At 42.7% G+C, this 27953-nt stretch overlaps 1 protein-coding gene across 1 annotated transcript in view; it reads right to left on the minus strand.

Annotated features, from left to right (window-relative positions):
- The window catches only part of PTPRE (protein tyrosine phosphatase receptor type E), a 301972-nt gene that overhangs the window by 121080 nt on the left and 152939 nt on the right, over nt 1-27953 (minus strand). The window contains exon 3 of the mRNA XM_089669546.1: nt 433-538. Coding sequence (XP_089525672.1) covers nt 433-538 — 106 coding nt within the window. The remainder of the gene's footprint in view (nt 1-432; nt 539-27953) is intronic.

A 27953-nucleotide genomic window follows, 5' to 3' on the forward strand; every position in this document is an offset into this window, starting at 1 on the left:
ATCCCTGCTCTTGGTTTGGCTATCCTTTTTTCTTTTGTACTTCTCCTTCCTTTCCCCCCTTTTTTTTCGTTTGCTTTGGTGTGGCAGTGGATATCTGTTTTAGTCTGAGTTATTATCAGTGTTATATTCATGTTTTGTTATTTAAGTGCCATTGATGGCCCCTGCGTGGGCATATCTTTTGCCCTGTTGGTGTTAGAGCACTGATTTCTCTAATTTCTAGTTCCTCTATGTGCAATTGATAGCCCCTGCGTGGGCGTGATTTGTTGCTCCTGTATTGTTATAAATGAATAAAAAACATTGAAATACAAAAACGTGGCCGTGCGAGGCTCAGTCCACTGTGAATGAGAAAAGTACAAGCTTGCCAGCTTAAATCGTATCTTTGTAGTAATCCGTCATTACATAACCTCAATCAAACAATTAGAGGACTTTTACCTTAGAAGGTACCCAGCCAGGATAATGAGCGCAAAGCAGACGAGCAGTGGTACCAAGACCGAAGTTAATAAGGAACTGGGGCCAGGATCAGTGGGTTTTGTAGTATCTGGAAAAAACAGAAAATGTAAATCAATCAGAGAGAAACTCCAGACGACACATGAAATCATTCAATACTTTGTAAGGAATCTGTCTGTGAAGCAAGATACCTTTGTGAGAGGGCTCAGCTTGAAGCTGCCATTCTCTGACTGCCAGCCTGCATACTAGTTGTAGAATAATGAAACTGAATCTATTCAGCTCTTGAATTAATAAAAGAATTTAAAAAAAAATACAAATTGCACGTTTTTGCTCCCTGGTTGGTTACCTTTAAATCAGAAACCCCCATCAATCCATCCAGAATTCTCTGCAGAAAGGTTAAGCAGGGTTTTCAGAGTGCCTCTGGAAGAGCCTGCAGCCTATCATTGACAAAGTTACTGCTTCCTGAATTTAGTGCCTCCAGGAGGTAGTTTAGGGGTGGACTTGTTAAAACCCAAATTAATTAGATTAAATCAGCTAACACATCCCAAGGGCATTAAATTAAAAAATTTGCAAAATCTTACAGTTTGTTGTTGTTACAAGCACTGCTATCCTGAGTAGAAAAGTATGTCCCTTGCCAGCTGCCCTGTTTGGAAGCAGTGGTCTCGCCGCAGAGGTCTGGCACATCCCTTGCTGGCCTATAGCTCTGGAATAAGAAAAGCTCATGCTCAGCGCTGACTGGAGGGCTCTGGCTCTGACTGAGCAAGAAAAGTAAGTAGCACCTCAGCAGAGAGACCACTGCTTGCCCGCAAAAAGCAATGGTCCTTCTCTGCAGCAACCTGGCAAGGGGCAGGCACTGTAACGAAAACAAACTGTAAGACTTGGCACACTCTTTGTATTTGGCTTTTTTTTAAACTGATGTTCAGTTGGGTTTTAACATAAGTTATGTTTACATAAAAGGGATGATAGGGTTGGGCTCCTTGGCCAGTAAAATCACCAGCTCTGGATTAACAGCCTCCTAAAACACCATGTTACCAGAGACCAGACAATTTTACTTAGCAGGGTGCCCATGTATATAAAGCAGTGCCAGGATGACAATGAAAATGCTCTGGCATTTAGAATGTGCCACCTCTATGAATGAATGCTCCAGTGACTGGAGTCCATGGCTTTGATACTAACTGGTGCCATACATATAAACAAAAGGGTTTTCACATTTCACAATGAGCAACACAGTGGCTAAATGGTTAGCACTTCCACCTGGCACTACTAGGGTCGTTGGTTCGAATCCCAACCATGGCACCTCCTGCCTGGAGTTTGCATGTTCTCCCTGTGCCTGTGTGGGTTTCCTCCGGGTTTTCCATTTTCCTCCCACACTCCAAAGACATGGTGCTAGGTTAATTGGCTCCTGTCTAAATTGTTCCTAGTATGTATGTGTATGTATGAATGTAAGTTAGGGACCTTAGATTGTACGCCCCTTGAGGGTTAGGGATTGATGGGAATGTACAATATATATGTAAAGCACTGCGTAAATTGACGGCGCTATACAAGTACCTGAAATAAATAATGATGGACCTTGATAAACATTTTTCCCTTCATCTTTAGACTCGTTTATTGGACATCATGCAGCACTTCTATCTCCCCATGGATTTTTCTCTTGGATTATTTTCCAATGACGACATTCTGCCAAGCTGACTCTATACTGTATATAACGTGTAAAGATGAAGGTATATCACCTGTTAGGCCCCTTTCACACCAATCCATTGCAGTTTCCACTGCAGCACAGCGTATCCGCGGTTTTCACGCAGGTTATCCATGCCTTGCCATAGACTTCTATTAGATTGGACGATTTTGGTGCATTTTCTGAAAGCGCACCATAACTGCCCGATCTAATGGAAGTCTATGGCAAAGTGCGAGTAACCTCCGAGAAAACCGTGGGTGTACTGTGCTGCACCTGCGCTGTGGGGAATCCACAGGGGATCAGTCCTAGGCTTCATTCACACCTGGTTTTCCTGGCAACCCAACGCATTTTGTTGCACGGAAAACATGTTACAAATGTGCCAAAACGTGTTGTAAAAAAAAGTGCCACACTCCACTCCAAAAAAGTTCTGGAGTTTTCTTCTTTTGTTGTCTGTAGGGCAGCCTATTCAAGTGAATGGGTTGCTCAACGCGTGACGAGTGGAAGCAATTTAAAAAAAAAAAGGGAAGAAAAAATGCGCACAGGAAAGTGAGTTCCCACTACGGTCAGATGTGAATCTAACCTGAAAGGACCTTAGTCCCGGGAATTTTGTGTTTGTCTGCAGCATTATACACTACATGCACTGTTATTAGGATTTGGGTAACAGTCCCTATTCCTAGAGGCCAGGAAACCTCAACCTTTGATTCCTTAAAGTCTTTGAAGGAGTGCTGGACTTGTACTATTAAAATATTGCCATTTATTCTGCCACCTGTGTGCTATAAAAGGTACAACAATAATATAATTCATAATCATCTAAACTCATTTCTACCATTGTATGGTTTTCATCATGTGCAACCACACACGTCGTCAGCTACGTATGCAGGGCGCCTTCCTGTGTAGGGTAGCTGTGGTTGGGTTTTCAGACCTTTTAAATGTCTGAATACAGTTTATTATGACGGCAGACATATTTTAATATGTCCCTGTAATTTTTATTTGGAGTGTCTGCTCCCTGATCTCTCACCCTTCTCATACTCTCCTCATTGTCTATGTTCTACAAAAAAAAGCTCTGGTCTCTCCTAGAAACTTTTAGAGACAGCAAAGTGACATTGTCTATTACAACCTCCCCCCCCCCCTCTTGAAAGCTTTCAGGATCTGATGTGCATTGCATTCAAGCCATTTCATTGTAATATCGCACATGTTATCACCTGCAGTACCAAAATGCATGGCAATGCACTGTAGAAAAAAAGAACAAAACAGGGCGCACTCTCCTCGTGCATTACCGTGATATATAGGAAATTTGTTATAAAATTACAAATGCACAACTCACAAGCCAAAAAGGTCATAAAAACAGAGATAAGGAGCCAAAGATGTCCATACTACTATAAGCCCCCCACTACAGATGGACTTGGACACCACCTCCACATGGACCTTCTACTAACCCCCATTGCTGATGGTCCATCCCCAAACGCACACAGGGTAGATGCATCTTAGCGCTCCCTCCCCCCCACTCACCTCTGGGGGAACTGAAGTAACACTGTTCAGAGCTCAGTGAGAGCTGATTGGAAGGAAGGCACATCCCTATCCCTCCTTCACACAGAACACAGCAGAGGCTCTCAACCACAGGCTGTGCGGGGCTCCCTCCCCGTCACCATTTTTCTCTTGGTGTCAGGAAAATTTGTCAGAAACGACTCATGCAGACAGCAGCGGAACGAAGCAGCAGACAGAAATGACACTTAGTGTTTTTGGATTGAAACATACTATAGAGTGATATGAGTTGTTCATATTTCATGCCTGAAGTTTACAACCAATTTAAGGTGAAGCAGTAGGGAGGCAATAAAAACGTCGCTCCACTGCATTTTTCTGCTGCCACCAATCTTCAAGTGTATAGCTAAACACTACTATACCCCCCTTTTATCAGCTGGCCTGATCACAGTGTTTTTCTGTCCCTCCAAAGCATTCATTTTTTCCCCCTAAATTGGGTTAGAACCCCTTTCAGGTTTTTACTGTCCTCCTATGTTATTAGAGAGATTTCCGCTCACGTCTTGTCCTACTGACAATAGTTTCACTGGATAGAAAGTGAAGAAAAATCTGCAATATGCACACCAACAGAAATAAACATGTGTTCTACCATACCCCTACTCTACCTAACTCCTTGACGCCGACAGTACGCAAATATGTAGCTTCTTTGTGGCTGGGCCTTGACGCCAAGAGGCCGCATATTTGCGTACCCAATGTAAAGAAATGTGCTGAGAACGTGCGCCCTGCAACTTGAGATCAGGAGCTTTCTGATCATGTGACTGCTGTGACAGCCAATCACAGCAGTCACATGACCTTAAACCCCGCCCCAGCTTCCGGGCGTCACAAACCCCTTAAAGAGTCAGGAGGCGCCGGTGCCAAGGGGTTTAAAAAGTATTTTTATTTCTGTTTGTCAGCAGGACTGGAAGTGAGGGGAAATCTCACCCTCTGGTCTTGGTTTCCACATTGTTAATACATGCAATACTATTCATTATACTAGGGTGGATGCTAACATTTATAGGGAACGTTGATCCAGGGAATATCCGATTGCCTCTTGGGGGATCAGGAAGGAATTATTTCCCTGCAGGAGCAAATTGGATCATGCTTTGCTGTTTTTTTTGCCTTCATCTGGATCAACTGTGGGTATTGGATTATAACTTTTTTTGTTTTTTTGGTTGAAGTGGATGGACTTTTGTCTTTTTACAGCCAGACTGACTATATAACTATGTGGGTAGGGGGGTTGTCTTTTTAAACAGGCAAGAGTTTAAAACATAACTTCAAAACTGTCTAGAAATCTCCACAGACCACAAAGCCCTCTGCAGCAGCAACATTCTAATGACTGCAGGTTACCCCTTAAACACTCTTGATTTCTGGCTTTGTCAGCCCCCGAGGGAAGAACGTTCATTGATTGTACAAGCTTGAGGGGCTGAATGTTACTGTGCAAGCTGTTTTCTCCCCATCCCCTGGGTGTCATTTTCTGCTAGTCTTGTCGTTTAGATCACTATGAGAAGCAGGCCTGTAACCGAGGAGTGCGCTCCATTCCAGGGCCAGGTGGAAGATGTACAACAACCCTGCTCAGCTCTTATTGTCAGCAATCCAATAGTTTGCTTCAAGGGCCCTCATCCTCATGTCACCATATATCTGGTTATTCAAAAAGCAAAGATGATATGTAATGTGATGTAACCTCCCACATGGAAGAAAAATATATTTGGAATATATTTGAAAAATATTCTTCCCAAATATATTGACATATATTTGAAATACTACAATTTTATATATATATACACACACACACACACACACACACACACATACACTGCATGTCGAAATGTGTTTTTACTACAAAATATATGAAAAATATTTTTAAAAATACATTTCAAATATACTGTATGTCTTTAAAATACAAATATACATTTTTGGAATGCATTTACAAATATATGTAAAAATATATGTTAAAATGACTTTTTTATATGTTAAAAAATCTGAAGAATATCTTTAAAAATATATATATTCTTAAAAATATATATTTTTTAAAATATATTATTCAGATTTCTTTTTGTAATAAAAACGCATTTCAACATGCAGTATATATATATATATATATATATGTATATATATATACAGTCATGGCCGAAATTGTTGGCACCCTTGATATTTCTCCAGGAAATCATGTATTTCTCACGAAACGTATTGCATTAACACATGTTTTGCTATACACATGTTTATTCCCTTTGTGTGTATTGGGACAAAACAAAAAAAGGGAGGAAAGAAAGCAAATTCGACATAATGTCACACAAACCTCCAAAAATGGGCTGGACAAAAGTATTGGCACCCTTTCACAACTGCGGATAAATAAGAATGTTACAAGCATGTGATGCTCCTGTAAACTCACCTGGGGCAAGTAACAGGTGTGGGCAATATAGAAATCACACCTGAAAGCAGATAAAAAGGAGAGACGTTCACTTAACCTTTGCATTGTGTGTCTGTCTGTGCCACACTAAGCATGGACAACAGAAAGAGGAGACGAGAACTGTCTGAGGACCTGAGAACCAAAATTGTGGCAAAATATCAACAATCTCAAGGTTACAAGTCCATCTCCAGAGAACTAGATTTGCCTTTGTCCACAGTGCGCAACATTATCAAGAAGTTTGCAACCCATGGCACTGTAGCTAATCTCCCTGGTCGTGGACGGATGAGGAAAATTGATGAAAGATTGCAACGCAGAATAGTCCGGATGGTGGATAAGCAGCCCCAAACATGTTCCAAAGACATTCAAGCTGTCCTGCAGGCTCAGGGAGCATCAGTGTCAGCGCGAACTATCCGTCGACATTTAAATGAAATGAAACGCTATGGCAGGAGACCCAGGAGGACCCCACTGCTGACACAGAGACATAAAAAAGCAAGACTACAGTTTGCCAAAATGTACTTGAGTAAGCCAAAAGCCTTCTGGGAAAACGTCTTGTGGACAGATGAGACCAAGATAGAGCTTTTCGGTAAAGCACATCATTCTACTGTTTACCGAAAACGGAATGAGGCCTACAAAGAACAAAACACAGTACCTACGGTAAAATATGGTGGAGGTTCAATGATGTTTTGGGGTTGTTTTGCTGCCTCTGGCACTGGGTGCCTTGACTGTGTGCAAGGCATCATGAAATCTGAGGATTACCAAAGGATTTTGGGTCGCACTGTAGGGCCCAGTGTCAGAAAGCTGGGTTTGCGTCCAAGATCCTGGGTCTTCCAGCAGGACAATGACCCCAAACATACGTCAAAAAGCACTCAGAAATGGATGGCAAAGAAGCGCTGGAGAGTTCTGAAGTGGCCAGCAATGAGCCCAGATCTAAATCCCATTGAACACCTGTGGAGAGATCTTAAAATTGCTGTTGGGAAAAGGTGTCCTTCCAATAAGAGAGACCTGGAGCTGTTTGCAAAGGAAGAGTGGTCCAAAATTCCGGGTGAGAGGTGTCAGAAGCTTATTGATGGTTATAGGAAGCGACTGATTTCAGTTATGTTTTCCAAAGGGTGTGCAACCAAATATTAAGTTAAGGGTGCCAATACTTTTGTCCAGCCCATTTTTGGGGTTTTGTGTGACATTATGTCATATTTGCTTTTCTGCCTCTGTTTTATATTTGTTCCAATACATACAAAGGGAATAAACATGTGTATAGCAAAACATGTGTTAATGCAATACCTTTTTTGTGTGAAATACTTGATTTTCAGGAAAAATATCAAGGGTGCCAACAATTTCGGCCATGACTGTATATATATACACACACATACACACACAGGTGAAACTCGAAACATTGGAATATTGTGCAAAAGTTCATTTATTTCAGTAATGCAACTTAAAAGGTGAAACTCATATATGAGATAAACTCATTACATGCAAAGCAAGATAGTTCAAGCCGTAATTTGTCATAATTGTGATGATTATGGCTTACAACTCATGAAAACCCCAAATCCACAATCTCAGAAAATTAGAATATTACATGCAATCAATAAAACAAGGATTGTACATAGAACAATATCGGACCTCTGAAAAGTATAAGCATGCATATGTACTCAGTACTTGGTTTGGGCCCCTTTTGCAGCAATTACTGTCTCAATGCGGCGTGGCATGGAAGCTATCCGCCTGTGGCACTGCTGAGGTGTTATGGAAGACCAGGATGCTTCAATAGCGGCCTTCAGCTCTTCTGCATTGTTCAGTCTGATGTCTCTCATCTTTCTCTTGGCAATGCCCCATAGATTCTCTATGGGGTTCAGGTCAGGCGAATTTGCTAGCCAATCAAGCACAGTAATCCCACGGTCACCGAACCAGGTTTTGGTGCTTTTGGCAGTGTGGGCAGGTGCCAAGTCCTGCTGGAAAATGAAGTCAGCATCCCCATAAAGCTCGTCTGCGGAAGGAAGCATGAAGTGCTCCAAAATCTCCTGGTAGACGGCTGCGTTGACCCTGGACGTAATGAAGCACAGTGGACCAACACCAGCAGATGACATGGCTCCCCAAATCAACACAGATTATGGGAACTTTACACTGGACTTCAAGCATCTTGCAGTGTGTGCCTCTCCATTCTTCTGCAAAAGTTGTTCTCATCAGAAAAGAGGATTTTGGACCACTGAGCAACAGACTAGGTCTGTTTTTCTTTAGCCCAGGTAAGACGCTTCTGACATTGTTTGTTGTTCAGGAGCGGCTTGACAAGAGGAATACGACATTTGAAGCCCATGTCCAGGATCCGTCTGTGTGTGGTGGCTCTTGATGCACTGACTCCAGCCTCAGTCCACTCCTTGTGAAAGTCCCCAACACTTTTGAATGGCCTTTTCCTGACAATCCTCTCCAGGCTGCGGTCATCCCTGCTGCTTGTGCACCTTTTTCTTCCACACTTTTCCCTTCCACATAACTTTCTATTAATGTGCTTTGATACAGCACTTTGGGAACATCCAACTTCTTTTGCAATTACCTTTTGAGGCTTTCCCTCCTTATGGAGGGTGTCAATGATGGTTTTCTGCACAACTGTCAGGTCAGCAGTCTTTCCCATGATTGTGATTCCTACTGAACCAGACTGAGAGACCATTTAAAGGCTCAGGAACCCTTTGCAGGTGTTATGGCTTAATTAGCTGATTAGAGTGGGACACTTTGAGCCTAGAATATTGCACCTTTTCCCAATATTCTCATTTTCTGAGATTGTGGATTTGGGGTTTTCATGAGCTGTAAGCCATAATCATCACAATGATGACAAATCACAGCTTGAACTATCTTGCTTTGCATGTAATGAGTCTATCTCATATATTAATTTCACCATTTAAATTGCATTACTGAAATAAATGAACTTTTGCACGATATACTAATTTTTCGAGTTTCACCTGTATATATATTGATTATGGCCAAAATTGTAGTATTTTAGATATTATTATTATAGAGGATTTATATAGCGCCAACAGTTTGCTCAGTGCTTTACAATATAACGGGAGACAATACAGCAACAATACAGTTCAATACAAGAGGGATAGGAGGGCCCTGCTCCTTGGAGCTTACAATCTAGGAGATATGTCAATATATTTGGGAAGAATATTTTTAAACTATATTGCAAATATATATTTCTTTCATATGGTCTCTAAAGATCAGTGGTATGAAGAAGCTAATATCCAAGTCAATGACGCAAGTGCATATAGACATTAATATTCACTCCTCTCCCCAGATCTCTCTCTTCATCAGATCTCAGCAAAAATCCCCCCCCCCCCCCACCGCCCTCAAAAAAATACCAGCACTAATCTGCATGCTCATCCCTCTAAGCATAAATTCCCCCTGCAAGCCAAAATTCTCATTAAAGAGTAACTTCACTTTTGTTGAGAAAAAAACATTCCCCTTTGGTTGATCTATGTACATTGCAAAGATTGTAACAAACTTTGTTGCAGATTCTTACTTTTTGTTATTCTGAAGAAATAGCTGTTTGCTTGTTTGTTTGTCTGTGTCTATGTGCAAAGTTAATGTGAATGGGAGTGACTTTATAATTATAAATCTGCTGCTGAACTTGCAGGGTTCTAATGAATAAAGTGTCAGGGTCTGCATCCCTTTAGACGTGATTTCCCCTTGGGAGTATCTCACCATAATTTACATTCTTAGTCCTCATGCAGATTCCTAAAATCTGACTTGTGTCTTAGTGCAGATTTCTGGAAAAATCAGTGAGCTAATCTCTCAAGCAGGAAATTACATTTCTGGGGGGGGGGGGGGCGTTCTGTACACATCTGTGTACAGAACACCTCCAGGTTGTCATGTTTCATTGCATTTTACAGGAAATGACAGTACTGCAGATTGAAAGGTAAAGGTAATTTTTAATACAATTCAACTACAATATGGCTTGTAATGCAATTGTATATGTCATATTATTTTTTATTTGCTTTTCCTTTCCCACTAAAGTGTAGTTACCCTTTAAAATAAAATACAAAAACTCCCCACCTCCCAGTACAAATCGCTCCCTCTAGAACAAATCTTGGCCCCCCCAATGCCCTCCTTGTTCAATCTCCCCTCAGCATAAATCTGCCCAAAAATATCAACCCTTGCTAGCACAACTCTCCCCCCCCCCATAAAAAAAAATACCCTAAAAAGCACAAATCCCCCCACCCAATCCAATTCACAATAAGTTCAGTGTGCCAGGGGCAGCCGCCCCTTCTGCTCTTCCTGCCCCACCTCTTCCTCATCCCAGCCCTAATCCTAATACACAGCCTATTTCTTTGAATTAGTATGGCAGTATATGTGTTCTATATAGCACATCATTGAATTGACTAGGGAGCCATCTATTGGGTATTGATTGCACTTGGACCTTTTTTAATAGTATTCCTTTCAAAAAAAGAAGTGTTTCGTATTTTGTTAATAAAGATTTTCCATAAATCACCACAGTGCCATTTCAGCTTCCAGCTTCCAACACACTAGAGAAGCTCACCTTCTTCCTTCCTTTTATACACATGTGCCTGTAAGTCTACTCACTGTTTGTTAAAGTTATGATATATCTAGTTTGTACTGTTATGTATTTGATGTGGATTTAAGGTGGCTGTCTGCAAAAGAAATGTGTTTATTGTATAGAGTGTGTGCCAGTGCACTCTGTGTGGTGTTGATATGTGGAGGAGGTGCACTGGGACCTTGGCCACTCTGTTTTTGTGCCCCTCAATGACAGGATGGACTGCAGCGCCACTCCTGTCAGAAGGAATAGGGGTCTCGACAGCTTCTGGAGGAAGGATTCTGCTCTCTCCTTCCTGCAATAGCAACCTGCTGTGGGCAGAAGAGAGAAGGTGTCTGCTGAGAACACACCTCAGTCTCAATACAGCACCACTGGAGAATGAGGGCTGACTTCCATGATATATCACATGACCTCAGATAGGAAGAAGAAAAAGCTGCACTGTGAGTTCTCCTCTTAAGAACTCTTCAAGAGCCCCTTAGCCTCCTCCCTTAGGACTTTTTTAAACGGGCGGGCATGGGGCAGCTAAAGCATGCACTTGAGCCACATTTTTACAGGCTCTTGACCACCCACCTGAACAAAGAGATGCAGCAGCTAAGAGCTGTACACATGCTGTGAATGTGATGCTTTGCTACAAGTCAATGAGGCCATTTCACTACCGCCCTGCAACCATGTACACTAGCATTTTCAGACTTAAAACAGGCAGTGAGGTGACACATGACCTTCTCACCACCTCTCAAATCTACTGAGGGGCAGCAATGAAAGCCGCACATCTGAACTATCCGTTAGAGCTCTTTCGGCCCCCTCCTCCCTCAGAGCCTCCACTAGAATCCCCAGCTCACCTCCCCTCCTTCATCCTACTGACACAGATACTAATCAATCCTCCTCAGATTGACACCAGTGACACTGAGACATTCGTTGCCCACTGACACCATGATGCAGCCCCATTTTTCATCTAAACAACACCCTTGATATAGGGGCATTTTTTCCTTCAAGTGACACCACAACAACGCCAACATGGGGACATTTCTCCTTTCAGTGACATCACCATTGCTGAGACCTTTTTTCCTTTCAGTCACACCACCCATGCAGGGACATTTTTTTCCTTCACCACTGTTAGCCCTATATTTGTTCACCTAATTTAAACTCTTCAGCTGGTGGTTGGTGTACCACAACTATTGGTACTATTTCAGCGCATGCCACAAATTTTACATACATTACACTGCATTTGTGTTCTTATCTCCATCCCCGGGGTGGGTGCAGTTTGCCATTTTCGCCCTGGGCACTGGATGACCTTGTCCTGGCACTGACTAACTTCTTTAGGCCCCATGTACACGGGACACTTCTGAACGATGGAAACTGACTGCTGGAAAACGTAGTTTAAAAAAATGTCTGTTTAACCGCGTTTGCATAACGCATTTTGCGTGTTTACGTTTAGAAGCATTTTTAAAAATAAGCACAGGAGAACCTCCCAAATGTCCAGAATGCACTGAAAAGTAGTAAATTAATAACTATTTCAGAAAAATACAGAGAGTAGAAGCAGAGAGAGCAGTATGTGCTGAGAATGGCTAGGTGTGAGTTGCTCATTAACATTTCTTTTGTTTCCAAGGGTGGGAAAGGTGTCTGGTGGAGGAAGTCATTAAGGCCACCAGGCAGGGGGTCTTCATGAGGAATTTGAAGTGTGAATGGTCATTAACATATCATTTGTTTCCAAGGGTGGGAGAGGTCTGAGGTGTGAATTGGTCATTACAATGTGTGACAAGCTTGGTAGGAACATCCTGTGTTCAGTGTTTTTTACCATTTGAGTACCTTGAAAACGCCTTGCATGCATTTTTCATGATGAAAAAAAGGCTCTGGACAGCATCAGGAACTGGAAGAGTTAAAACAAAATTTGCAACCGCAAACGCTTATAAACGCTATTTGCCAAGTTTAGCCGCTTTTACACGCGTTTTGCATTTGAAAAGCTGATAAAATCGACTGCTGAATGACAGTTTTCTGCGTTAAGAAAAAACGACTGTAAAAAAATTCCTGTAAATGAAGACGTGTACATGGACACATAGGAAGACATTAGGGTGAGTTCAGGAGCTGCTGAAAAACAAACCGCTGAACAGGTCCTAAACGTGAGTTCATCAGCTGCAGTGTACATGAGCCCTTAGTGCTAGGTCCACTGTAAGCAGATTCTGAGATTTGAAGTTCCTCGTGGTTTACTGATACCACTGGGTTCTCGGAAATCAGTAACATGACGTATCAGAAATTAACTGGCTGCCTTTTGCCAGAACTCCCAGTATTCCAATTCACATAATCGGCTGATCATTCCTTGTACGGAATTTTTGTACGATATTCTTATCATGTGTGTGGGCCATAACCCTTCAGTGAGGATCCTCCACATCCTAATATATTCCATTCTATTTTGAAGGGCTGAAAACTATGCAAGCAACAGCAACCCTTACGTATATGTTCCTAAAATGTGATTTAGGTGTTAGATGTTATCACTGGAAATTTTTCTGCAGGGGCGAACTGACAACTCATGGGGCCCCCAGGCAATAGGGGATCATGGGGCCCCTGTGTCTTTGCCAAAACTCAAAAAAGCCTATGAAAAAGGTACCAGGGGCATCTCATGGGGCCCCCTACTGACCCCAGGCCCTTGGGCAGTGCCCGAGTTTCCAAATGGTCAGTCCGCCCCTGTTTTTCTGTACTTTTTTTTTTCATTAAGAATATTTTGCATTCCTAGTTATGCCCTGTTACTCCCCAATGTGCTCAGTTCACTCCTCCGAACATTGCCTTTCCACCCCAATTGACAGAACAAATGCCCATTCTGTTGCTTTTGTTATATTGTTCTCCGTGGGACCTAAGACCTTGTGATCTGTTGCTGTAGAGCAACATTGAGGTAAGCAGGGCTTCTCTCCACAGTTCACGCCTTATTTCTGACCAAATGAACTCTTCTAATCTAAATAAGTAATCAGCATTTTGACCTCATTATAATTGTATTACCACAGCCAGAAGTTATTCTTTGCTAGACGTCAAAGTACAGTAAAATTGTGGGAGGGGAGCTAAGTGGCTATTTCCTGCTATAACGATCGCATTAATCTAACGCTAACCACAGATATAGCGAAAATAGACAGGATTGAGCAGCTACTTTTCATCTAGATATAGAAAGCCTGTGTAAATTACTGTATTCTTGCATTGAGAGGTTCATTTAATGTGTATCTAAACCCAAAAACAAAAATGTAATATAGTGCAACTTGTCATTCCTTAGATATGGTGGCTGCATTTGTTTTCTTTTTTCCAAGCTAGCCTTATTTTCACCTGGTGATCACCTGCCTGTGACACACTTCTTGCCCTAGGGTGACTATACTCACTAAACATAATTTAACTAGGAAAGAGTTGTATTAAAATTTTCAGGCAACACAATAAAATGTGCTAATAAAGCATTTTGCATTAGTTTATAAAACACTGTGTAATATAAACAGTTGCCCTTTTTGATAACATTTTTGTCTTCAACTTTTTTCATCCTATGTTACATATCAGCAAAAACCTGTCTACATGTACTCCAGCGATGGCTACATGGCATGCTATTGGGAGAGTGTGTGACAGGGTGACAATGCATGTGACATCAATTCTGATGAAACGCGTAGGATGGAGCAGGAAGTCATGGCATGTGTGTAACCACTGATGGAAAATGTAGTTTGTTCGGGAAATATAGTTTGTTTGACGCTGATCATTGCTGTATTCATGTTAGTGGAGAGGTGGTAAGTATAGTGACATTAGTTCTGCTTTAAAGACAATTTATTAACTTATTGTATATAAGAACCAAAAAGAGGGCGCACAGGCCTGGTGCATCACCTTAAAAATGGAATTTATATATGAATTGTAAAATACTCACAAGAGAAATATAAAATCAGATCAAAATGAGAAGCATGTCCCAAGGGATGCAGAGTGGTCCAGGAATCCCTATGGGTGATCTGGTGGGGAACTGTGAACCTCTGGATAGCTGGAGGCTGACGTGTTTTGAGGTTGTACCTCTTCCTCAGAGCCAGCCACTCTGCATCCCTTGGGAAATGCTTTTCATTTTGATCTGATCTTATATTTCTCTTGTGAGTATTTTACAATTTATAAATAAATCCCATTTTTAAGGTAATGCACCAGGCCTGTGCGCCCTCTTTTTGGTTCTTATATACAGTTCTCTTTGGATTTCCCTGGTCCGTTGAGGGCAGCAAGGCTTGCATTCCTTTCTTACTCATGTGGGGATACGGACATTGCGGAGTCCACTGTCCAGCGCAGGAGCACATGCATTTGGTTTCTTTATTCTTCTTTCCAATTTAATCTAAGACTACCCTGTCCACATTGCTGTGCACCTTTTCTGCAGAACAGACAGCGTTGTCACCCTGTTAGTGGAAGTGGAAAAAAATGGATCTACTGGCAGGTAAAAAAAGCAAAAAGTGAAGGACAGATGTCATCCTATATGTCACTATTCACTCACCGGCCACTTTATTATTGGGTGCACCTTGCTAGTATCAGGTTGCACCCCCTTTTGTCTTCAGAACTGCCTTAACTCTTCATGGCATAGATTCAACAAGATGTTGGAAACATTCCTCAGAGATTTTGGTCCCTATATGACATGTGTTACTGTTGCCTTTCTATCATCCAGTCTGCCCATTCTCCAATGACCTGTGACATCAACAAGGCATTTTCGTCCACACAACTGCCGCTCAGTGGATATTTTCTCCTTTTCAGACCATTGTCTGTAAACCCTAGAGATGGCAGTGCATGAAAATGCCAGTAGCCTACCTTTACTAGCCACTCACGGCACATGGCATGTTATCCAGTATTGGCATGTAACAATATTAACAGCGGAAACTTGATACCCTTTTGGACTTATTTCCAAATGCATGGCTAACTTCTGAACCACAAACAAAAATGTCCTTTTCCAAAGCTCTTACTCAATTAGAAACAATATGTCTGAAGAGAGCTGAGATTAAGAAAACTATATCTCTAGCATATTCGTGGCTTCAAGCAAAAGCCAATGAGAAACCAGATAACTTTAAACAGTCTTGGGAAAAATCTTTAGACACAAATTTTTCAGATACACAATGACTAAATGCATGCTCTCTAACTCATAAATGCTCCCTCAGTACGAGACGTCATATAAATTACACACAACTTGGTATGCTACACGTGATGGAGTTCATAAATGGTGTCCCCAAAGATCAGACATTTGTTGGAGATGTGGTGGTGAAAGAGGTACTCTCTTACACATATGGTGGCAATGATCTCTAATTTCACCCTTCTGGGATGATATCCGAATTCTTAATTTAAAAATTACTGAAACGGATCTGAACTTAGTTGGCGCTTGCTGCCTGTCACACATCTCCTCAATCTCCTATCAACGTTATAAGAGCTCCCTGACAAAACACCTCAACGCAGCCAACTCTCTCATTCTCAAATTCTGGAAAACAAAAATAATTCCTACAATAAAAGACTGGCTACAGGAAGTGGACAAGATCCACCAAGTGGAAGAAACCCTGACTATGACAAACAACCACCTGTCCAAATATCACAAAATCTGGAATGCATGGTCCCTTTTCACTTACTCAGATGATTACAAAAAATACATATCTTCATGAATAACTTCTACTTCTACATATAGAATACTAGATCATTTAGTTATATTTCTTTTTTTTTCCTTTCTTTTTCTTTCATTCTTTCTCTCTTTCTCTCTCTTTCTTTCTTTCTCTCTTCTATTAACTACCCCTTACTTCTTAGCCTCCTCTTCTTTCCATCCTTTTATGCACGTATCTACATTATTATATAGTATTGATAAAGCGCCAACAGTTCGCTCAGCGCTGTACATTACAATGGGAGACAATACACAAGACAGTACAATCACAATACAATGCGATACATGAGGGGTTTGAGGGCTCTGCTCCTTGGAGCTTACATTCTAGGAGGGAGGGGATAGTGGTACGGGAGGAATAGCTGTGGGGGATGCAGTGGTAGGAGGAGTGGAGGAGATCGGCAATTAGCTGAGGGCGGGGTAGGCTTCCCTGAAGAGGTGGGTTTTCAGGGTGCGCCTAAAGGAGAGGAGAGTAGGTCTGATGGATTGGGGTAGGGAGTTCCAGAGGATGGGGGAAGCCCTGGAGAAGTCCTGGAGATGGGCATGGGTGGAGGAGACCAGGGAACTAGAGAGAAGGAGGTCTTGTGATGAGCGAAGAGTACGTTTAGGGTGGTATTTGGATATCAGATCGGTGATGCAGTTCGGGGCAGTGTTATGGACAGCTTTGTACGTCAGTGTTAGCATTTTGAATTTGATCCGTTGGGCAATCGGAAGCCAGTGGAGGGATTGGCAGAGAAGGGTGGCGGATACGGAGCAGTTGGTAAGGTGGATGAGTCTGGCTGCAGTATTCAGGATAGACTGAAGCGGAGATAGCCTGTGGTGAGGTAGGCCGGTGAGGAGGGAGTTACAGTAGTCAAGTCGTGATATGATAAGGGAGTGAATGAGTTACTACATGATTCATGAAAGATTTGGCCATACGAGAGACTACTAATATATTATGTTTGAAATGTTTTATACTCCACAACCGGTTCAGTTTTCTAATTATATTGTAACCCTTGTTTCATATGAAAGAACTCTCAATGTATAGTGTTCTTTTTGACAAAACTTTTTCCTTGCTGTCATGTTGGAATCATTTCTAATTTTTTCAATAAATATCTAATTGTTAAAAAAAAAGAACAAAAAAAAAAAGAAAAAAAAATGCCAGTTGATCAGCAATTTTGAAATACTCAGACCAGCTAGTCTGGCACCAACCATGCCACATTCAAAGTCACTTCAATCCCCTTTATTTGACATTCTGATGCTTGGTTTAAACTTCAGCAAGTCGCCTTCACCACGTCTAGATGCCTAAATGCATCGTGTTGCTGCCATGTGATTGGCTGATTAGCAATTTGTGTTACCAAGCAATTGAACAGGTGTCCCTAATAAAGTGGCTGGTGAGTGTATGTTATTATAGTTAATTGAACTAGCTGAAGTTAGGCCGGCCATATAATGGGTCGATTTTCTAACAATTTTGTGTTCGAAAATCAGACCTAAGAATAATCGGCCGATTTTCGCTCTGTTAGTGGGGCAATGGCACAGGTTGATTTTTGTGGTTCCTCTCCATTTCGTTTATCGGGCATGCTGGAAAATTCTTGAAAAACGACCGATATTGGTGGCAGCATCGGATTACAGAATAAACAATGTTTTCGATGGAAAAACTGTTTGGAATTCGACCCATGTATGGCCTGCTTTAGAAGCTGACTGGCTACAATGTACAGTTGCACCAGACTCCGTGTGCTCCAGTTTTAATAAATCAACACCATTGGCACCACAAGCGAAATGTGCGGCTTTCACATAAAACGCAGATGTGAATGGGGCCTAAGATATAAAATTTGAAGAGTGTATGTATAGCCACCATTAGACTACCCCGTCCACTGAGTGACAAGCGGCTATGCAATATCTGTTGAATGGAGTGGAAGCTTAATGGATCTGGTGGCAGAAAAGCCCAAACGTGTGTATTAATGCTAGGGACAGATGGCATCATGTATGTTGTTTTCACATTTTCCCATAGTTCCCCTTTAGGTACAGTTGTATTGTCCAGTTGCACCCCCCCCCCCCCCCCCGCCCAGTATTACAAACCACTGCTGCGATGGCTTTGTGTGAACAGCTAAACTTCAGTGTGAAGTGCGGAGTGCTCTCTTATGCATTATTGAATTTACAATTGAGCCAAGAGAGATCTCTGAGCATCCGCTCTGTTCTCATTACACACCACTGCAGACCGCACTGTGCCTTTGGCCTGGTTTTCCCATAAGGGACAGCGGTGTGGTAGAAGGGGAGCCGTCGTTGCCTAGGCAACAAAAAAATAAATGGGGAGTAAGCAATGCTTTTCAGGGTTTTTTAGGCATTCTTTTATCTGTAAAAGCTCACGTTCTCTGTCTGTAATGTATTTGGAGTTTATTCTTTGTTATATTAGTTATATATATTTGTCTTCCTTACAGAATTCCATTTTTTTTAATTTTACTGTCTCCTCGCCTACTTTGTAAAAATGTTATTGGTCACAGAAAATCTGTACATTGAAGTGGAACTAAACCCTCCTATCCTTTACAGCCAAGGAAGCTGCCATCTCGGTGTTCTGTTTGATCTACAGTTGCCATGGTGCTGCACATGTGACAGTTGTTTTGTGTTTCTTCCATTTGCGAATGATTGCACCAACTGTTGTCACTTTCTCACCAAGCTGCTTGGCCATAGTTTGGTAGCCCAGTCCAGCCTTGTGTAGGTCTACAATCTTGTCTCTGACATCCTTGGACAGCTCTTTGGTCTTTGCCATGGTGGAGAGCTTGTAATCTGATTGTTTTATTGCTCCTGTGGACAGGTGTCTTTTATACAGGTAACAAAATGAGATTAGCAGCGCTCCCTTTAAGAGACTGCTTCTAATCTCAGCTTGTTACCTGTATAAAAGACAGCTGGTAGCCAGAAATCCTGCAGAATGATAGGGGATCAACTACTTATTTCCGTCATGAACATGCAAATCAGTGCATCATTTGTTAGACATGCATTTCTTTTGAATTTTTTGTTGCTATTCTGTCTCTCAGTGTTACAATACACCGAACATTCGATTTTTAGACTGATCATTTCTTTGTGAGTGGGAAAACATTCAAAATCAGCAGGGGATCAAATACTTATTTCTTTCACTGTATGACTTCAGCCATTGGTGGCTTAAAAGGTCAGTTGAGAGCAGGGGCAGACTGACCATTTGGAAACTCGGGCACTGCCCAAGGGCCCGGGGTCAGTAGGGGCCCCATGCGATGCCCCTGGTACCTTTTTCATAGGCTTTTTTGAGTTTGGGCAAGGACACAGGGGCTCCATGATCCCCTATTGCCTGGGAGCCCCATGAGTTGTCAGTCCGCTCCTGGTTGAGAGCACAAGCAACTGTGACAGGTTTCATTTATGGCATGCCATTTTGGGTTTAGTTGTGCTTTAACCACGTTAGGACCACCCGGATTGTACTGCAAACAGGTGATTCCTACAGGCACAGCGATGTACCTTCTTCCGGGTTCACACAGCGTCAACGCAAGGACACAGAGAAAGCGAGTAGCATGTCTGCATTTTTAGGTAGCACGTGTTACATCACACTGCAACACATCACAACACACTGTTGTGCATAGAGTTGAATGAAGTATCATTTTGTGACACTTAATAAAGTATAAAAAAAAATAGAAAAAAAGTGCAAAAGGACTGCAGGAATCATTCTACCTAGTCACAGTGCAACCCACTGCAGCCTCAGGAGAGTGCCAGTGAGCGGACAGAATTTAGGCCTCAAACACATAGATGCTTTTGGGCATCTGATGTAAATTGCAGGTGTATTTTCACGTCTGGGAGACACAACTGCATTGAACAGCTGTCCATAGTAATAAATGGCTATACACGGGTATACCCCATGCTTGCACAAACGCATGTCTAGAAATTTACACCCGTGTATGAGTTTACACCAGCATATACAGCTAGCGTACAGCCATTCATTACTGCGGGCAGTTATACACTGCAACTGTGTCTCCCAGGCATGAAAATACGCCCACAATATATGTCGGATGCCTGAAACCATCCATGTACATGAGGCCTTACAGCGGAACTCAAAAAGTGAAGTCCCACTGGTTCCCTCCCTTCCTCCAGCCTGTAAGTAAGTTATGCTGGATACACATTCTGAGTTTATTTTTGTTCAACCAGTGGTATGGATGTAGGGATCTCCCTCGCTGCGCTATTGTATTCTGACAGTAGGACTTCCCACCCATCAGAACACACTGATCAGTGCTGCAGCCATCGGCTGCAGCGGCTGATCGAAAGCTGGTTTTCCAGCAGGACCGTTCGATCGTCCAACAGAGGCCAGTGTACACACTTGAATTTTACCTGGTATCAGTGTTATGCAGTCCCTGTACAGCAGAGTTCAGACTGGAAGAGGGGGAAGAAGCACAAGGAGCCAATTGGTTGGTTCATGTGCTAAGAAGGACCATATTAGGAGGAGAGAGCAGAATGACAGAGAGATGAGCTTGTGAGGAAGGTTCAGCGTGGTGTGATAAGCAGTAAACACACAGAATCCAAAACAGGCAAGAGCAGTACATTGTAGAAAAGCTAAACACAATACAACTAGGCCCAGCGGGTAGGCACGACTGTCTGGAGCCACTTACAAACTATAATAGAGGTCTGTAGACTTGAGAGATGCTGACAGAGTCTGCAACAAGGAGCGGAATGCACCCTGGCCAGTCCACATAAAAAGGTGGGGCTTCCTGAAGGGAGGTACATGTAGTCCTTGCACTGTCCCTCCTCCACCGGAACCTTTCCCTATCTTGAAGCACTGTCCCTACACTAGCCACTTGCATAAAGCACACCATACCCAGGAGCCTTAAATAGACTCTGCCTGACCCAAAATGGCCACCGAAGTCACATGGGGTGCCAGCGTCCAATCAGACAGCTATCTCCCTGTGACCACAGAAGTCATAGAGGAACCAAGTTACTCACAACTGCCTTCCCCTTCTACATTGTTGCTTTGATCAAGTGCCACCTACCATGAGGAATACAGATTGCACCTTCCTACACTATCTGTCCGCTGATTCTCTATTCATTCTCCAGTCACAGGCAGGGGGAGGAACAAGACCTGCAAGTGTTACTGAACTGCAGCAAAGACAAATCAGGTCTCTTGCCGTGCCAGGTAAGGCTGTGCTGTTTGGCAGATCTGTGCAAACCTTAGAACTGGATGGACAGAAATACAAATCAGTTGGCAGGTAGAACAGCTCCTACACATGTATTCCATCTTTGTATTTAGCTGTTTGCCTGTATTTTAGCTTGAACACTGTCCCTAATCTTCATACATATACAGTATTAACCACATTGTGTACATTTGGAATAATCTGCACCCCTTTGATTGATTTGAAGGGGTAAATCAGATACTCACGAGCTGAGCTGTGTAGGTGAGCCCTTCAGAATCCAGGGACAATTGATGACCCAGGCAATTATATACTTTTGCTTTCAATCAAACAAACTATATAGTAAAAGAGTTAATTTGTGGCTGATCTGCAGGTGGGAGGACAAGAGGGTTTATTTTATCTTTTGAACTAACAATGGTTCTCTCTGACTGTCAGCTAATGCAGCTATGAAAATGCAGAATATTGTGTGTGTGTGTGGGTGGCAGATTGCTGCAGAGGTGTTTGAGGACCAGATTTCAGCTTCACACAGATCAGAGAATACAGGGAAAGGAGGATACCTTTAAATTCTACATACAACTCAGTGTCATATTGACGAGCCACTTCCAGGAGACAAGGGTGTTGGAACAGTCCTAAATGCAAACCGCAGCCATCATTTTGGGCAGTGTCTTAAAACTTAAAGCAAGACCAGCTTTGCTGCAATAATCAGCTTCAATACAAAGATTTCCCTTGCAGTACTATTTTCTTCCACCTGATGTACTCAGTCTGATGGCAACCGTCATTTAACCCTCCCATCCAGTCACATCACAGCTGATGAACAGTTACAGTGAAGTCGCACGATTTAAAATGCATTACTTTAGAAATCGGTGCGGCTCCGATCAAGTTGGAACCGCTCTAATAGCGAACAATAGGGTGCAACTTGGCATATGATTTGCAAGTCGCTTGGCATGCAAATTGCACCCAATGTGACCGGGGGATTAACCAACTTCCCATGAGCCTAGCATGTTCTAGATCCAGTTTGTTACTGGACAGTGAAAGGAGAAGCAGAACACTGATGGGCTCATATTTCTATAGTTCTGATTTCTCCTCATATCAGCATGCTTCTTCTCAACACATAAACTGATTGGCTCTTTGTTCTGCTTCTTCCTCTCACACTCCAGCCGTGCTGTACAGGGACTGCAAGAGGCTGATACTAGGTCACATTCAGTACTTTTACTGCTTGCATTTAAAAATATATTTTATATACACTGCTCAAAAAAATTAAAGGAACACTTTGAAAACATATCAGATTTCAATAGGGAAATATATCATGCTGGATATCTATACTGATATGGACTGGATAATGTGTTAGAAATGTAAGAATGCCTCATCATTTGAATCAAATTAAAACTATCAACATACAAAGGACTGAATTCAAAGACACCCCAAAAAATCAAAGTGAAAATATGATGCAGCAGGCTAGTCCATTTTGCTGAAATTTCATTGCAGCAACTCAAAATGGTCCTCAGTAGTTTGTATGGCCCCCACGTGCTTGTATGCATGCCTGACAATGTCGGGGTATGCTCCTAATGAGACAACGGATGGTGTCCTGGGATATTTCCTCCCAGATCTGGACCAGGGCATCACCGAGCTCCTGGACAGTCTGAGGTGGAACCTGGTGGCGGATGGACCGAAACATGATATTGGATTTAGGTCAGGCGAGCGTTGATGTCATCCTTCATCCTCCAGGAACTGTCTGCATATTCTCGCCACATGAGGCCGGACATTGTCGTGCACCAGGAGGAGCCCAGGACCCACTGCACCAGTGTAGGGTCTGACAATGGTTCCAAGGATCTCATCCCGATACCTAATGGCAGTCAGGGTGCTATTGTCTAGCCTGTAGAGGTCTGTGCATCCCTCCATGGATATGCCTCCCCAGACCATCACTGACCCACCACCAAAACGGTCATGCTGAACGATGTTACAGGCAGCATAACTTTCTCCACGGCTTCTCCAGATCCTTTCACATCAGTCACATGTGCTCATGGTGAACCTGCTCTCATCTGTGAAAAGCACAGGGCTCCAGTGGTGGACCTGCCAATTCTGGTGTTCAATGGCAAATGCCAATCGAGCTCTATGGTGCCGGACAGTGAGCACGGGGCCCACTAGAGGATGTTGGGCCCTCAGGCCACCCTCATGAAGTCTGTTTCTGATTGTTTGGTCAGAGACTTTCACACCAGTGGCCTTCTGGAGGTCATTTTGTACGGTTCTGGCAGTGCTCATCCTATTTCTGTTTGCACAAAGGAGCAGATACCGGTCCTGCTGATGGGTTAAGGACCTTCTATGGCCCTGTCCAGCTCTCCAAATGTAACTGCCTGTCTCCTGGAATCTCCTCCATGCTTTTGAGACTGTGCTGGGAGACACAGCAAACCTTCTGGCAATGGAACATATTGATGTGCCATCCTGGAGGAGTTGGACTGCCTGCGCAACCTCTGTAGTATCCAGGTATCGCCTCGTGCTACCAGCAGTGACACTGACCCTAGCCAAATGCAAAACTAGTGAAAAACAGTCAGAAAAGATAAGTAGGGAAAAAAATTTCAGTGGCCTCCACCTGTAAAAACATTCCTGTTTTGGGGGTTGTCTAATTGTTGCCCATCTAGTGCACCTGTTGTTAATTTAATGAACACCAAAGCAGCTGAAACTGATTAACAACCCCTATGCTACTTAACTGACCAGATCAATATCCCTGGAGTTTCACTGACTTGATGCTATATTCTGATTATAAAGTGTCCCTTTAATTTTTTTGAGCAGTGTATATTGAAGATTACAGAGCAGCACTAATTTGTGTATTTTAGATCTGCTTAGAGTGCAAACGTAACGTTTTATTGATGTCAGTGTCCATTTAGGAGATTTTTCCTGACTTCCTGTCTATTTGACGTGTCGGATGTTTTCATTAGATCAGTGTTGGAAAATAAGACATTGAGGCCAAGGCAGCCCACACATTGATAATTTTCTTTTCATTCAACTAGCGGGTTGAAGGAAAAAAATTATCCAATTCCCCCATCTACACATTTGAGGTGGATGGGGGAATCAATCCTGCTGTTATTGTGTTATAACAGAAGGGAGCCTTCTCTCCTGGCAGAATACATTGATCAATGTTTCCAGTTAAAGACAGCAGCACTGACGGTTCGGGAAAATCCCAACTAGCTGGTTGTACATAAGTTGATAGAAAGATCTTCTATCTAACTTGTATACAACCAACTAGCCCATACATAGATCGAAATGGGGCTGGTTCCTGCTGAACAGACTGAATCATGATCCATGTAGGGCCAGCTCAGCCCAGGCTGGTTCTTTGGTCTTTGATTTGGTATTGAACGGATAGAATATCTTTCAAATTTTAGTGCAGCCTACATTCCATCACTTACTGAGTGGACACATAGGAGAGAAGAACTCTTCCCAATGGGGACAGCTAAAAAAAACTGTGAGGTTCTCCTCATTATCCCAAACAAAATAAGGTTCTTTGGCTAAAGTTAGGTTTTTCAAGGTTTTTGGTACTAAAATATTACATTTATTTATAAAGGTCAATACAATGGAGGTGAAAAAAAGGCAACAGAGAGTTCTACATTCAAAAGAGAGATAATCTTTCCAAACGATAGACAGTTAGGAGCAATGGCATCACCCCTGCAGCTTTAGCAGAAGTGACAATGCCAAACACGGAGTGCCACCACAGCGGATGGGCCACGTTGTCAAACTCATGTTCTAGGCAAGATTGTCTACATACTTCGAGTGTTCCGGTCAATTCATTTCCATTTTGTGCTCTAAAACAACCCAGAAAGAGTGCACCCAGGAGGTACACATAATCAATATTCAAATTGCAGCAGGATTGTGTGTGAAGTAATTGGGGCTTTCTGAGCTTGCAGCTGGGTGTTTTACGCTTGCTATGAATAGGCTGTGAATTCATTGAGAAGGAAGTCCTCAGACAGGAGGAAGTACTGAGCTGAGTGTGCCAGTCCAGCACTTTATTCATCTTAATCTCCTTCTATCTCATTCGTGTCACTTTTACTGCTTTATTTTAGGCTCTGTGCAGCCTTGTGCTATACCAGATTACCCTAAAACAGTTGTATAAATAAACAAGAGAACACTATCAGCTATAATTAAAGAGCTTTTGCAAAATTTTAACAATGTGAACTGATGTTTGGTACTTATTTGGAGAAGGAATAAAAGAGAGAACAGAACAAAGGAAACAGAAGAATAGCAGAAAGGACCAAACAGAAGAATCAGAGGGTACTGCAGAGAAGATTGAGCAAAGGGACCAGGAGAAATAGGCAAGAGGACTGAGCAATGACACCAGAAAGAATAGGAGAGAGGACTGAGCAGAGGGAGCAAATTAAATAAACACGAGGATTGAGAAAATGGACCAAAAGGAACAAGAGAAAGGATTGAGCACAGGGAAAAAAAGGTACAGACAAGAGGATCGAGCAAAGAGACTGGGAGAAATAATAGAAAGAACTGAGCAAAGAGACCAGGAGGAATAGTAGAGGGGGCTGTGCAATAAGATCAAGAAGAATCAAAAGGAATAAGAGAGAGAATCAAACACAGGGACCAAAAGGAATAGGAGAGAAGACTCAGCAAAGGGACCAACAGAAATACGGGAGAGGAAAGAGCAAAGGAGAGATAACTGAACACAAGGACCAAGAAAAATAGGCTTGAGGACCAAGCCAAGGGACTAGAAGAAACAAAAGAGAGGATGAAGCAGAGAGACCAGATGGAATAGGCTAGAGGACCAAGCAAAGGGATTGGGAGCAATATGAGAGAGGACCAAGCAAAGGTATTAGGAGGAAAAGGGAGAGAAGGAAAGCAAAAAAGAAAAGACCAAGACCAAAAAAACAAAACAGGAGAAAGAGGACAAAGAACTGAGCAAAGGGATCAGGAGAACTAAGAGTGAGAACCAAAGAAAAGGATCAGGAGGACTAGGAGAGAGGACCAAGCAAAAGGATCAGGAGAACAAGGAGTGAGGACCAAAGGGAGCATGAAGACTAGGAGCGAGGATAAAGCAAGGGAATCAGGAGAGCTAGGAGCGAAGACCAAACAAAGGGACCAGGAGGACTAAGGGATAGGACCAAACAAAAGGACCAAGAGGACTAGGGGAGAAGACTGTGCAAAGGAACCAGGAGTAAGAACCAAGCAAATGGACCAAGAGAAACAGGAGAGAGGACTGAGAAAATGGACAAGGAGGAATAAAAGAGAAGACAGAGAAAAAAGACGAGTGGCTAAACCTATCTACTGTGTTTAAGTTTGGGGGGGTTATTATTACAAATGACATAACATTTTCAAGGATATTGGGATTTAGGAGGTATTTAGGCCATCAGAAGGCATTGTCACCATGTTCTTAATGGACAATGTGAGTGTTTCTTTAAAACAAATCCGTGCTTTGTCAATGCAGGATAAAGCAACAGGTTTGCTTTAATTCTGTTCTAAACAAGAGCACATACTCAGCTTCCCTTCACTCTACCACCGCTCCATTTAGCCACTGACAGCAAACATAATACCGGGTATCAAGGAGCATGTGACTCTCTTCCTCCTTTGGTGATTGGCCCCGCACTGTCACATGGGGGCATGGATAATTCTCGGCCATGTATAAGCTCTGATTAAAGGAACCGAGAACTTACAGAAAATGTCTTTTCCTCACCGTTAGTGGAAGGTATATGTTGGTGCAGGGCTGGACACCATAGTGGCCTCTAGGCAGAATCTAAATCCTAGAGGCAGTTCTCCGTTAACTGATCCCAAATGATCCCTGGATCAGTCTATAGAACATTAGAAGGATGAAGAGTGTCGCAAATTTTGAGTAAATCCAGTAAGAATTTTAGGTCATGACGCAAGCTTGAAAACCCAACAAATCTTGAGGGCTTAAAACTAACCCTTTATCAGGGCATAAGAAACAAAATGCAAAAAAAAAAAAAATCTTAGCTCAGTTTGTTTCTTTTAGGGTGGCTCCTTTCTATTGCAGCATCCTATGGAGCCACCCTTGCAAACAGGGACTAGATTTGTGTCTCCCTACACCAGGGGTGCTCAACCTTTTGAACAGTAAGGGCCGCTTAAATGATTTTGTAATCGGTCGCAGGCTGCAATGAAATAAAATGAGTCAGAATTTAAAATTTTTTATTTTGAATAGCATAATGAACATTTTCCTCCTGCAGCCGCTGAATGATAGCAGGAGGGACAGGAGGAGAATCCAACTTTGAGCAGTTGCAGGAGGAAAATGGAGAGGATCGGTTCCTGTATATGCCACCCCTGCCTCCCCTCCTATCCAAGTGTAACACAGAATGTAGCAGGGAGGCCGCACAGGCCCCCTGGAGAATGAGGCAGGGTTGCCACTGTGACCACTGATGCTACACCAGTGGTTTGGGGGTAGCTAAAACCACATGCCTCCCCCAAACCACAAATGTAATCAAGCCCTGTCCTGAGCCCCCTATAAGGCTGCATTCACACTGATGAGGTATACCCGCACCACAGGTGCAGTGGCTTTCCTGCAGATTTGATGCACTTTTCCATAAACTTCTGTTATATCTTGCAGGTGTGGTGCACTTTATGAAAATGCACCAAAACTCATACATTCAGGGCCACATCAGAGGGTGCTGAGGGCTACAATTGGCCCACAGGTTGAGCAC

The sequence above is a fragment of the Staurois parvus genome, unplaced genomic scaffold (assembly GCF_062004578.1).
Source record: "Staurois parvus isolate SC_StPar_1 unplaced genomic scaffold, SC_StPar_1.0 ptg000009l, whole genome shotgun sequence".
Taxonomy (NCBI): Eukaryota; Metazoa; Chordata; class Amphibia; order Anura; family Ranidae; genus Staurois; species Staurois parvus.